The sequence below is a fragment of the Penicillium oxalicum genome, chromosome III (genome assembly GCF_001723175.1).
Source record: "Penicillium oxalicum strain HP7-1 chromosome III, whole genome shotgun sequence".
Taxonomy (NCBI): Eukaryota; Fungi; Ascomycota; class Eurotiomycetes; order Eurotiales; family Aspergillaceae; genus Penicillium; species Penicillium oxalicum.
The window spans coordinates 1,427,545-1,440,345 of NC_064652.1; the positions used below are offsets into that span (position 1 = coordinate 1,427,545).

The window sequence follows — 12,801 nt, forward strand, 5'->3', positions numbered from 1 at the left end:
CCGAAGCATACAATGACTCACCATCACCGAGATAAAAATCATGACGGGAGGAAGAGAAAAGGGTGGACGAAGAAAAGCGCCCGAGAGCAGCCAAGGTATGAATGAAAAATGCACAAAAACCAGAGGGAGAAAAAAAAAGAGAGATGATCTATGGAGATCAACCACGGTTGCACCGGTCCAGCACACAACCGATCAATCAATGCAAGAGACAATCAAATCAATCCTCATCTTCCGTCTCGGTGTCAGTATCGCTGGTGTCGTCCGCATCGCCGTCAGTGTCACTTTCCTCGCTAGAGGAATCGGAAGCCTTCCGGGACTTCTTGGGCTTAGGAGCTTGTCCAGTCTTCAAAGCTTGCATCTGGCCAGCAATCGAATCTGGTAAGGAAAATCGCATGTCAGTATTTGGCCAGAAAGAAGACTACGCCCAACGCGTACGGGGCGCTTGGAGCACAGATGCAACGGGGACATGCTTACCCTCATCCGGTTCGCTAATGTCATCCTCCTCCTCTAAAGCGGCCGCCTTGGCGGGATCGTCGATATGCAGAGTGATTTCCATCTTGTTGTCGAGACCGAGGTAGCTATCACAAACCATATGCATAACAAAGGTGAAGTCGCCGACCTGCGGTGGAGCCTGGAACTGCATTTTGAGGGTTTGGACGTTGAATGTGGGCTTGCCGGCTTCGTCGAGAATCGGCTTGTCAAAGGTGGTAAAGGTGAAGGGAGGGACGGCCATCTTGCCTTGCTTGGCGTCAGCCAGGAAAATGTGCCAGCGAGGTGAGTGGTCACGAGCGAAGTAAGGAGCGTGCGCAAGAGGAGGTTGCACAGTCTCGACCTTGTTCTCCACGGTCTTGCCATCAACAACCTTGGTGGCACGGTTCTTAGCCGGCTTCCGACCCATCAAGGCATCCAAATCATCCTCGTCGGGGTCAATGTCCTCGAGGTCGAGCTCGTTGACTGCAGGGACCTGCGTACAGCCAGGGGGGACGAATCGAGCCTTCACAACCAGCTGTACCAGACTGCTAGGAGTGATGACCTTCTCGCCCATGACCTTGAAGAATGCTTTGGATACTTCCAACATCGGGAGCTGACGTGCCACGGTGACGGCATCCGTATATTGCTTTTCAGAAAGAACTCCAGCGCCCACTGTGAGTTTGCGACGTTCTTCCTCGGACAATTTCATGAACCGTTGAACGGGCCAGTGTTCCTTGGAATGTTCCCCTTCCACAGCCTTGATGACAGAATCAGTGAAATGGGGTAGTTGCAGAAGCGGCGATGAGCCGGGAGCGATTGCCTGGATCAGATACTGGGAGACCTGGAAAGCGCCCAAGATTGGACGAAGGGTGCCAAATGCCAAAGAGATTGCAGTGAAGGCCTCGCCGAGTGAAAGGGCAACTGGAGCAGCTTCGTACTTTTCCGCGTTCAATTTGCTGTCTTCCAAATCCACACGGCCAAGGTATGCCCAGAGCAAAGCCAAGGCCTTTCGGCGAGTGGTGTTGTCCATATGCTTGATCGCCTCACGGTCCTTGGCAGACAAGAAAGTCGAGCTCTCGGCCAAAACTCTCTTTTCGAGTCTGGCGAGACCTGCTTCAGCCTCTGCTCCCTTGAGCATCTCTTTGAACTCATCGCCAGCGGAGAGAGCGTTGATGATGCCGCCATCTAAGATATCCTCTTTGTACTCGCGGAAGATGTTACCGGCGCTGGCGACGAGAACGCGCTCCTTGGTGTAGCGCTGAGATCCATACCACCACTTTCCGACGATGTACGGAAGGAGAACGCCGAGCAAGGCTCCGTAAACGAGCAAAACGTACTTTCCATTGCCCTCCATGATGATGAGCTTGGGAAGAGCGATACCGATACTGAAGCTTTGCTTGCCATCAGGGTGACCATATTGCAGGTAGTTGTTGCGGATCTCCTCATCGGTCAAAGCCTTGTATGCCTTTGTGAGCTCAACGAAGCGCTCATTGAGCGTTTCCATGGTCTCGTTCTTGGCGGGGTCAGGGCGGACTTTGTCGGGGTGGTACACAAGCGACAGACGCTTATAACGGCGTGAGATAGCTTTCTCGTCGGCACTCTGGAGATTAAAATTGTTAGTCTACCAGTGATGACATTATCTTGTGGGCAAAGTCGCTTGAAATTGCACAGACTGGCTGGCTTTGCGACTGGGCGGGACCATTCCACATACCCTTGAAACGCCGAGAATCGAGTATGGGTCATAAAGCTTCGGGGTGGTGCGCGCTGTCACGAGAATAAGATACGCCATCCAGGCCATGATGACATAGCCTGCAATCACAGTGATGATTCGCTTGACCCGGCGCTCCTTGCGCAGGCGCTTGCGCTTTTGTGCCTCCACGAGGTCGGCATGTTCAGGTTTGAAATCCGATTTAATCCGAGGCGCTGTGTTCTCAAGATCTACAGACAAAAAATCTCAGTAACATGGCTTTGCAAAAGAGACCAGCACAAGAGCATACCTTTGTTGGGTCGGAGAAGGTTGTACGTAAGAGGTAGCGTGACCAAACCGGTCAAGGTTAGGATGAAGAAGGGAAAGAATTGTCCCTGGTCGCGCAGAGAATGGAGAGGTCAGCCATATTCACTCGGTGATAGTTCAAGCCACTCTAGCAATCACACGAAAACTAGCCTACCTGTTCATCATAGGTGTAGTCTGACGACATCCTGCGGCGAATTTAGGGCGACAGCGGTGGCCGCCGCGGAATTTGAGAGATTGTGAGGAGCCGAGGCGCAGACCCGAAACGGATCAGACAAGGCAAGGATCGAGGGTTGTCACGAAAGACCAAGACAAGAAAACGAAGCAGCCTAAACCTGGTGTGACTGAAGCATGGCCGTGAAGAAATCAAAGGAGCGTGGAGGAGAGAGCATTCACGCTTCCTGATCTGGTGATGACCGTGTCCTCAAGGTGTCGACCGCCTGCCTAAATCTGCAGCTGGGCCCTTTGTGGGCCGGGCGGTGAGCTGAGGACAACATTGCACCTTCGAGGACTTTTTGAGGGGGCGATTGTGTCCCGCTCCGGGTCGTACTACTGGACCCCTAAACAACACCCAAATCATATGGTCCTACCCACTTCTATAACCCGGGAGCCTGTATCGTCAACAGTGTGAGCACAGTTGTGCCAGTGGAGAAATCTGACTACGAGCGGGGAGAACGAATTTGAAGCTTCTATCTTTTGAAAATGATTCCTAAGTCTAGCTGGACAGGCTATGTGTAGTTGTATACAATATTTGCTTTCCTTCTACCTTACATGAGATAGTAGGAGTCATCATTTCACCTTGTATTTTTTCTTTCCCACTGTCTATGCAGCAGCCCCATGATTCAACCACCTTGCAATTTTTTCTGAAACGGACTCATGGAACCGAGAACAGACGAGCTTCCGTCCGATAGCCCGGAAAAGCGCAGGGGGAGTTCAAGCCCGAACGACCTTTGCAGATCGAGGGCGAATTCAACCGATGCGACCCTCCCGAGGCAGCCGACGGGTGGCTTGTCGTTCGATCGCGCGTCCGTAGAACCGCAGACCAAGACCCCCACAGCCCCGGGTTGCAAAGGGGACCAATCCGACCTTTCCATACGAGGATGGTCTTCATTGCTTCAAGTCAGGAACCCGGGATACTTCCATGTGGTCTGGTTGTTTCAGTCATGCTCGTAGCGTCAGAGGTGGACTGTGGTTGAGAGGCGCGCTTGGAGGTGGGCCAGGGAAGCTCAATGGACATTCCCGTCAAATCGAATGAAAACCTTGGTAATTTTCTCTTAATGGTTGAAAGCTGATCATCAACCGGTGTCGTGAAACAGAGAAAAGACATCGAAAGTGGGTTTTGATGGTGGTTTTTTTTTTCTTTTCAATCTCCCCGAATAGCCGAAGAAAAAGATCAAAAAAGAGTGTGTTGGACATTCAGTCCCCTAATGCGTGGCATTGGAATCTACACAGGGCTAAGTTAGCAAAGACTGACTGGAGAAGGCGAAATATAGGGATAGGCGCTTGCACTCACGGATCAATGTAGTCGAGACCGTCAAAATATTCCAGCATACGATAGCAGAGATTCAGGTCGTCGCCAGGCTCTCCACCAAAAAGGCGGCATTGTCGCGCCTCGATGCCAGTGGTTACCAGCCCCTGTTGTGGAGTCTTCTCACGGATCGGCCATGTTGTAAGCCCATAATGCCAGGTTGGGGCAGGGATTACTGAATGAGACGAGCCGGGAGCATTGCATGCTGCGTAGGGGATGCGATGCAACACAGCTTGTTGAGGACATGGCAATTGAGACTGGGATCTCCAGATGGATGCTGTCGAGGCGAGTCGAGAGTCTGACGGATGACCCGAAGAAGGACCCGGCAAGCTGCGATCGCAGTGGTCTCTTTGCTTGCTAGAACGAGGGCGGAAGCGACGTCGGTTGTGCCTTTGTCCCATTCTTCAGAGATTGATCGGTCGTTCGACAAGTGGAATGTTCACGTGGGATTTGTGTATAGTATGCCCAACTGGGAGGAAAGATAAAAATATGTGCACGAAGTGAAGAAACTTTTGGTGTTTAGAGGTAAGAGGGAGTGACCATCACCCCCTTTTGGAAAAAGGAAGGATGAGATGAAAAAAGAAGTGGAATGATCAAAGGCAGGGATTGTATAGATTTATACAGATGCTCTACCAGTTTCTGGCCAGCGGACCATGAGTCGACCATGAGTGAGTCACTTTACTCCGTTCGGACTTTGCAGAAGCGCTGACTAACAGCCAGAGCCAATGAGAAGCCCTACATGGGGGCCTCCCTGACCTGAGATGGACCCGAAAGAGAAAAAGGCAGAGCCCCACATTTCTGGGTGGAGCCACTCAGCACCCGGCAGATCGCCGTACGACTTTCTAAGAAAAATGGCGCCTAACCCTTGCGCTAGCGCTTGTCAAAGGCGTGATCTAACGGAGTCATTCCCATCTTTTTTTCGACGACTGACTGGCATGATCTCGATCGCGTGATTTTGACCTTCAATTGTGTCTCGCTTTGTGACCTTGGACGCGACCGCACCAAGTTGTTTCATGGCGACTTTCCCAGTCAGCTCGCGAACGTGGAACCGACTGAATGACTATCACATGACGAAAGAATCATGAAATCCCAGGGGGCATGTGGTCTGGAATTTGTAGAGAGAATTACTACTCCACGCCTTCTGCCTGCCTCAGCCGGGTAATGACGACACACGCTGAAAATTTGACGGAGAAAAATGGAGCCAGGAAAAAAAGGGGAGAAATGCGAAAAAGATCTCGGGTATTACGGGACCTGACAGTTCCGATGTCTGGCGACTGGTCGGGACCGTCAGCTCCCGATATTGCATGTATTGTACTGTAGTAATGTACTCAGGTACCCAATCTCACTGTTGTGGATTTCTGATGCTGGATCATTCTGAATATTGTACACTTTACATACTTGGAACCAACTCCATCAGTTATGGCAGACTTGCTTTTTCCCTTCGCCATCAACAAGACCAAGCGGATTTTTTTGCCACATCGGAATAGGGGTTACGAAACCCCCCTTCAAAGATAGGGGAAGATGGAGTCACTACATATTGCGATGGTCGCCCAAGAGAGAGCATAGACCAGGTGTCTCGGAGCCGGCTCTGGATTTCCGTACTAAGCGAGCGAGTTTTGCGTTGAAGAAAAAATCTCTGTAGATTGGAAAACTGAAGGGGGTAAAAGAGTTCCCGAAAATTCGGAAAACTACAGGGATGATGGGCTGTTTAACGTGGAGAAGAAGCATAGAGCAGAAAAGAAAAGAAAAAAAAAGGGAAAAAAAGGAAGTATTCATACTTAGGTTGCCTGAAGAGGCATCTCTCAACAAGTTGACACAAGACCCATACAAGTGTACACGAAACTGTTTACGCATTACAACCACTTCCAAGAAGCCAGTTTCCAAGGCTAGCACAAATCCATTCAAGGTGTGGGTAAGATCTGACGATTCCTTGCTCAGATCTGATCTACCGTGACTGTAGTTGCTGCCAGACCATCCTTTTACAGTGTTCACATCCGATCTTAATCGGGCATCACATTGAGATCGTAATAGTCCTAACATCAACACTGCATCTGGACTAGTGGTCTGTACTCACAGAAAAAAAAAACCTCACCGTTTTTTTCCAACCGGTCTAGAATTTCCCTCTCTTGTCCTTCCCGGTTGAGCAGTCTCGGACCCTTGCATCAATCAACCATGACTTTCTAACGCATTCCAGTCGTGAAACGCGGTCAATTTCAACACGTGGATCCACGTCACACACATCGGTAGAATAGCTTGTTCTCACGGCTATCCCTTGCAGAATCGTGGGTCCGATCAAGATGGACTCTGGCCTAAGGCCCTTTTTTATTGATTTTTTTTTCTGCCTTCATCGTTTTGTCTCCGTTCTTTGCCCCCTCGACCCCTCTGTGGGATCTTTTAGCGAGAGAAGCTTCCAGCTCCTGAATCTGATGAATGTGACACCAGGATTGATCAGAGACTAGACCTTGGATTAGATGCTTGTGTGCCTCGACGGGGCTCGCCGAAGGAGTATTTTTCATTATGAATCTTTGTGGATACAGAGTTCGAGAATGAGCATATCGAAATTCGCGGTTCTGACGAAAGATTCCTGACTTCTGGTTAGTCCTGTAGTCATAATTATGCTGCCCGTTTGCAAGCCCTATACTCTTTTGGTTTTCTATGGTCGGCATCGCCTTACAATTCAAACGTGGCGGCCAGACCATCAGCCCATTAGCACCAAGGCAATGGGCAATGGCCTGCGAAGTCAGCACTAGAATTACCTAGCATCCATCCCTTGTTCAATTTACTATCAGTTCCATGGGTCTCACGGGGTCATGGAGATAGCAGAGACTCGCTCCCCACTAGTCTCACCATCTTCATCCTCTGGTTCTCCTTCAATGTTCTAGCCCTGCCACGTAGGTCCACCTCTAACACCGCTAAATATACCCCCAAGGAATTGGAAGATCACCAAGGGCGATTTCCAGATACCAGGCACCATCATTGTCTGAAGATGACCATTTCCAAGACTGACTACTAAAGCTCCAATAAAAATCCAAATATGGACGGGACTGGTTAGTCACATGAAGTCTGTTGTCAACAGCTCTCTTGACTTTGCAGACCCTCGCCTCCATCGCTGGTCATCGTCAGCCGCTAAAAATCGCATGTTTAGAGGTATGTTTTTTTCCCTCCGCCACGGAAGTGAATACACGCGAAAGACTACCTCGGCACCAGATATACACGATCTAGATCGCAGTGTGCCCTGCGAATCTTTGAGAACTGGGCCGGAAAAATCTACCACAGCCAGTGGCGGTCTCATCTTCGTGCGCCATAGGCACAGTGCAGGATGAATGCTCTCGGTAAATACATCAATAGACAGTTGTCAAAAAGGTCTATATCTTCAGGATTGCATTGTAGACTGCCGAATTATGGCAAGCATTTCCTCCCCTTTCGGAGCCGTCGTGAGATTTTCATAACCGCGGGCGGTGACGAGAATGTCATCTTCAATGCGAACTCCACCAATATGAACATATTCCTTAGCAATGTCAAAGTTGATGTACTTCGCATGAGGTTGTTTCCGTGCGTTTGTCAGAGCCAATTCAGAGAAATAGATACCTGGCTCTACAGTCACCACCATGCCTTCTTCGAGCAGCGATGCTGACAAAGTGCACGGGGCCAGACTCCCCGGTGGGTTTAGAATAGGACCATACTGATCATGGTCAAAGTCCGAATGAAGTGCCATGATGGATGACTCGGACACATCGTGAACTTCAAGCCCCACATGATGCCCCAGACCATGAGGGAAGAAGACCTTGGAGGCACCAGACTCGCGAATTTCGGACAGACTGCCGCCCCTGAACACACCGAGATGCAGTAACTCGATGATGGCAATCTCGTGGGCAAGGTTGTGAAGGGAAAGGAAGCGCGTGCCAGGACGAATACGTTTGATACATTCCTCTTGCATACGCTCCACGACGCGATAGATGTCTCGAGCGTATCTGCTGGGCCATTCACCGCCGAGAGGGAACGTTCGGGTGACGTCGCTAGCGTAGCACTGCCATTCGGCACCGGCGTCGAGACATACTAGTGGCTTACCCTCGAGAGACTCGTTGTTTCGGACGTAGTGAAGAACGGCTGCATTGGGGCCCGACGCAGCAATGATATCGTATGATTGATTTGGAGCTCCGTTGGAGATGCACGTGTTCAGGAACGACCCCTGAATCTCCGACTCGTTCGACATCTTGTGGATCGTTTCAAGAATTCTGCGATGTGCCAACCCCGACACTCGATTTGCTTCCCGGATCATGCGGATCTCAAATTCATCTTTGACCCCTCGAGCGGCATCCATCGCTGGGCGGAGCGAGTCGACGTCCAACGGCAAGTCTGCCGGCAGTCCTTCAGGCGCCTCGGAGCCATGAATCATATAAAGCAAATTGCCTGATGCTCGCTTATCGAGCCACGAAACCAGCTCAGGCACCAGCGACGATTGATACATGACCCGATCCAAATTGTATCGATCCCGTGCATCCTCCCGTGACAGGGTAGGGCCCATCCAAATCGCACGCCGCAGGTCAAAGTCCGGCACGTACAGAGTCAATACATCCTGACCAATGTCGTATGTTAGCGCACAGTCGGATTCGCCCACACCACTGAGATAGTAAAAGTATCGTCGTTGCCGAAACGGTCGTGCTTGATCAGAGTCGCGCCAGTTGCTTGTTGGCTGGCCAGCGATAAAAATGAGACCTTGCGACACTCCAAGCTTACGTGCCACATTTCGCGCATGTTGTTTCGCTGCACGCCGGAGAAACGTTAATCAATGCAGATCACAGGTAGCGTCGTGGATGCACAAGCCGACGGCTTTCAGCGAAGCGGGCCCAAGGCCAAGTCGAAACTCAGTATCGCCAAGGTGGGAGTCACTGTAGGCCTCGGGCCAGAAGTTGGCCCACCCTTGTGGAAACGAGACAGGGTGGGAGCGTACGGGGGGCCTACCTGGGTACTTGTCACAGGAGGTTCCCGATACGAACAGACGAATCTGATACGGATCGACTGCGTTGATGATGGCGTCGGCCTGGTTGACCGAGGTGTCGCAGGGACCCGCCCGAGGGTTGACGCGCATCGTCTGCGATGGGGAGCAGGCTGATTGAGGGGAGAACGCAGGCGAGCGAGCTTGGAAAAGTGGTGGTATGGTAAATGTTCGATCAAGGATCCACGAGGGAGGAAGGGCGAGGAGTGAGAGGGATGTACAGTCATAAACTGATAGGGCCAGGCAGCTGGAGCCAGGTACTAACCTTACTGGAAGTAGAAGGAGACATTAGATAAGATATCGTGACGAGGGGCCCCGCCCGGGCAGCAGATCACGGACAGAAGCCCGCAGCCAGTACTACGGGGTACGGCCAGCATGAATATCTAATGACTCCTAAATTCTTAGGAGACGAAGGAGTAGTCCTACCCCTACGGAAGATAAGCTCAGTATCAACGCCTTGTTGACTCGCGCCAGGCACGCCTTCGAAAGGGACTGAATCAGTGAGAAGGGGAACCCCCAAAGACCCGGAGGAGCTGCATCCCTCGACCCAGGGCAAGTACCGGGTACCTAGGGGCCATCCTAGTACCTCATGATGGGATAAGCGTTGACCGATACTGCTGCTGAGTACGACTGTACTGGTACTGTGACCAGATCGGAGAAACATGTACTCCCAGGTGCCTTGCCGCCATTTCCAGTTCCACGGATGGCATCCTCATACGGTAATTGCAGTACAGTGTCTTCAGTCCTGCGCTCATCCAGGCGGTGGAACGCCTGATGCTCGTGGTGCATAAGGCAGATCGATGATTGCACCTATCCCTCCTCGCCGGCCCTGGTTCCTTCAGATGTCAACGGTGCTCCCGTTTACTCTCAAGACATCAATCTTATAAGATCTGGCAGATCCGAACTCTCTTCTACTTCAAGTCCGTTGATCCTCGCCCGGTCTTACCCTCTCGGCAGTACTACTCTACTACTTATTAACCCTGACACCTTCGACCCAATCTCCAATTCTCCACCACTACCGTGGACGCTCCGCCCCACCACCTTCCCTTCGACTCCCTCTCTTATCCTCCGCGAGGTGCGTGATTGGAAAGCATTGCGGCCACTGGGCATCGGTGACCGCCTTACTACTCCCGTGCTGGCGCTCGGACACCTACGATTACTACCACACCCGATCACTCCACCACCCTCGAGACCCTGCAGCCTTCACTTCGTTTTTGCCTCTCGCCTCTTACCGCTGACCCTTCTTCCCACCCGCGCTTCGATTCCTTGTCATCTGCATCGCACTTTGTCTTTTCTGTGACCCTACCCGGCTCGGTTCATGAAAAATGCAGAGCCCTGAGGCATCGGGCCCCGGTGCGCTCGCTGGCCTGCCCTCGACGCTCGTATCCATGATAGCCACTCCGTCGACGTCACCGCTCGGACTCGTCTCTCCCCAGACGCAGATAGGTTCAACGACAACCCAAACCGGAGTCTCTTCATTCACCCAGGAGCAAATACAGGAAAGCCTACAACATGTCATTTCCAGTCTCTCGTCAAGCTCGGGGTCCGGTGCCGGGCACGCCGGCACCCTTGGTGGCGAGTCTACCGGCTCAACGGGCAAAGGCATCTTAATTGGAATACTTTCGGCGTTCGGATCCGCCGCGATTGCTTTTGTGGTGCTTGCGATCTTCTTTTTCTTCAAGTACACTCGCCGGGGGCGAATCATGCTCGATCGCATCGGTCGCCCCGGTGAGTATGATGATGAGCAAGCTTTTCTACGAGAGGAGGAGGCGGCGCTGGAGACCATGGATGATTTGACGCGGTCGGAATATCTTCGTGCGAAAGGTGAGGTGGCCCCGGTCTTCGATTTTGGCGATTCGGTTATTCTTAGATTGGAAGCGCGTTGCTAATACCCAGACACAGCTTTTGTTCATGCCAACCCTCCCGAATCCATGCAAACCGATATATCGCTATCCCAATTTCTGGCCATCCAGGAAAAGGGCGTTTCCGCGTGGGAATTCCAGCCGGAATTGGAAATTGCCAACTGTTTCGTGGAAGCTCGGACGGAAATTGAATTCTTCGATTCGGAGTGTAGTGTGCAGACCAATTTGCCTCTCCCCAAACAAAACGAGGTCTATTACTGGGAGGCCAAGATCTACGACAAACCAGAGTCCACAATGGTGGGCATTGGCTTGACGACGAAACCCTACCCGCTCTTCCGGATGCCTGGTACGTACACAATCTTGCGCGTTGGGGCGAATGTGCCATTTGAACCGACGTGGGGTCTGTCACCCGCAGCACGGCTAACTCCCATCACTTTGTTGTAGGTCACCACAAGACATCCGTTGCTTATGAGTCGACGGGCCACCGCCGAAATAATCAGCCATTCACACCCACCCCATATGGACCCCCACTCCTCCAAGGCGACGTGATCGGGGTCGGTTATCGACCTCGATCTGGAACGATCTTCTTCACGCGCAACGGCAAGAAGCTTGAGGATGTGGTTCACAATTACCGCTCCCAGAACCTATTCCCAACCATTGGTGCCAACGGTCCTTGTACGGTCCACGTGAATTTTGGTCAGATGGGATTCGTGTTCATTGAAGCCAATGTGAAGAAATGGGGTCTCGCCCCCATGACGGGCAGCCTCGCCCCGCCCCCACCATACGGTAGTGAGCAAGGCAGCATCCTGCTCGAATCCGGCCGTGAGAGTGCCGCTTCGATCTCTCAACGCGTATACCAGTCTTACCATGGCCGGAGCTCCAGCACTGTGATCCCTCAAGCTGTGAGCCCAGGGCCGGTGCGATCGCCGACCGAAATCTCGTTGGCCCAACTAGCTCATATCCCGTCCCGTGATGACGCCGGTGAAGGATCGAGCCGCGTGGGCAACGAGGGTGAAGAGCTCCAGCAGACTGGCGCAGACGAAGCATCAGGCACTCTTGATGATCATGAAGCTCCACCACCCGAGTACTCCAGCCCCACGGGCAGTCGAAGGGGCAGCGATGCGTCCTTGCAGCTGCCTCCCAGGCGCTCAAGCGACCCGCACCGCTCATCCGCCCCTCAGAGCACCGAACAGCTTAATTCGGAGCTGCCCAGCTACGAAGCGGCAGTGGATCGTCACTTCGTTGAACGCCCCTAAAAGTTGAACATTGCGCTTGGCCCTCGATTTCTTTTTTGAACACTATGCTTTTTTTTTATCTATGTTTGCACATACCCACTCGTTATCTCTTTGAGTTTTACCGGATCGGTTGTTTGGGCGGCGTTTCATCGCGGTATAAGCCCTATTGTCGTTTGATATGTTGATTACTTGCCCTTCTCAGGTTTCAGGAGGGAATGTTTGAGCGAGTTTGCGATTGGCGTTCATGTGGCTCCGGCTGGGCTGGTCCAGCAAAGTTGGTGTTTTCGGGGAATATTGGAATTATCGGCGTCCTGTTGGGAGGGCGACCACTTTTGATCATGTATATCCAGGGGGCAGCGGGTGTTGGCCTTCTTCTTCTTTCATTCCAATGTGTCCTGTCATTCGACCACCCTGACTATGTTCTGTTCAATATTAGTCGATCGAGGCAGTCGACCTGAGTAGTTGTGGTGCAAATCATAAATCTGAATATCTTCTTTGCTAGTTTCTCGTCACCATTTTTGATAAACAATTCCAGCCCGGGCAATTGGTATGACCTCGAGGCTGTAACACTCCAACCTTGATAGTTCAGAGAGTTTTGATGCACAGGGTAAGGTGCAATTGCTGCTCGTGTCAGAAAGGTCAGTCGAAGCCAGGTCCTGCACCTCAGAAATGGATCGGGACGATGAACATTTGAGTCT

At 51.9% G+C, this 12,801-nt stretch overlaps 3 protein-coding genes across 3 annotated transcripts; 1 reads left to right on the forward strand and 2 right to left on the reverse strand.

Moving 5' to 3' along the window:
- Positions 1-217: 217 nt before the first annotated feature.
- On the reverse strand, positions 218-4,411 carry POX_c03974 (uncharacterized protein; the record flags this gene model as incomplete). Its single annotated transcript, XM_050112860.1, has 6 exons — positions 218-375; positions 436-2,071; positions 2,183-2,409; positions 2,469-2,553; positions 2,640-2,670; positions 3,996-4,411. The coding sequence occupies 6 exons, from the start codon at positions 4,409-4,411 to the stop codon at positions 218-220; spliced, it is 2,553 nt and encodes an 850-aa protein (XP_049970416.1).
- A 2,972-nt stretch (positions 4,412-7,383) lies between these two features.
- POX_c03976 (putative Xaa-Pro aminopeptidase) lies at positions 7,384-9,099 on the reverse strand (the record flags this gene model as incomplete). The annotated part of the gene is made up of 2 exons (XM_050112861.1): positions 7,384-8,774; positions 8,973-9,099. The coding sequence occupies 2 exons, from the start codon at positions 9,097-9,099 to the stop codon at positions 7,384-7,386; spliced, it is 1,518 nt and encodes a 505-aa protein (XP_049970417.1).
- A 1,232-nt stretch (positions 9,100-10,331) lies between these two features.
- POX_c03977 (Protein ssh4) lies at positions 10,332-12,124 on the forward strand (the record flags this gene model as incomplete). Its single annotated transcript, XM_050112862.1, has 3 exons — positions 10,332-10,830; positions 10,909-11,214; positions 11,313-12,124. 3 exons carry the CDS (start codon positions 10,332-10,334, stop codon positions 12,122-12,124), a joined length of 1,617 nt encoding a protein of 538 aa, XP_049970418.1.
- Positions 12,125-12,801: the final 677 nt, after the last annotated feature.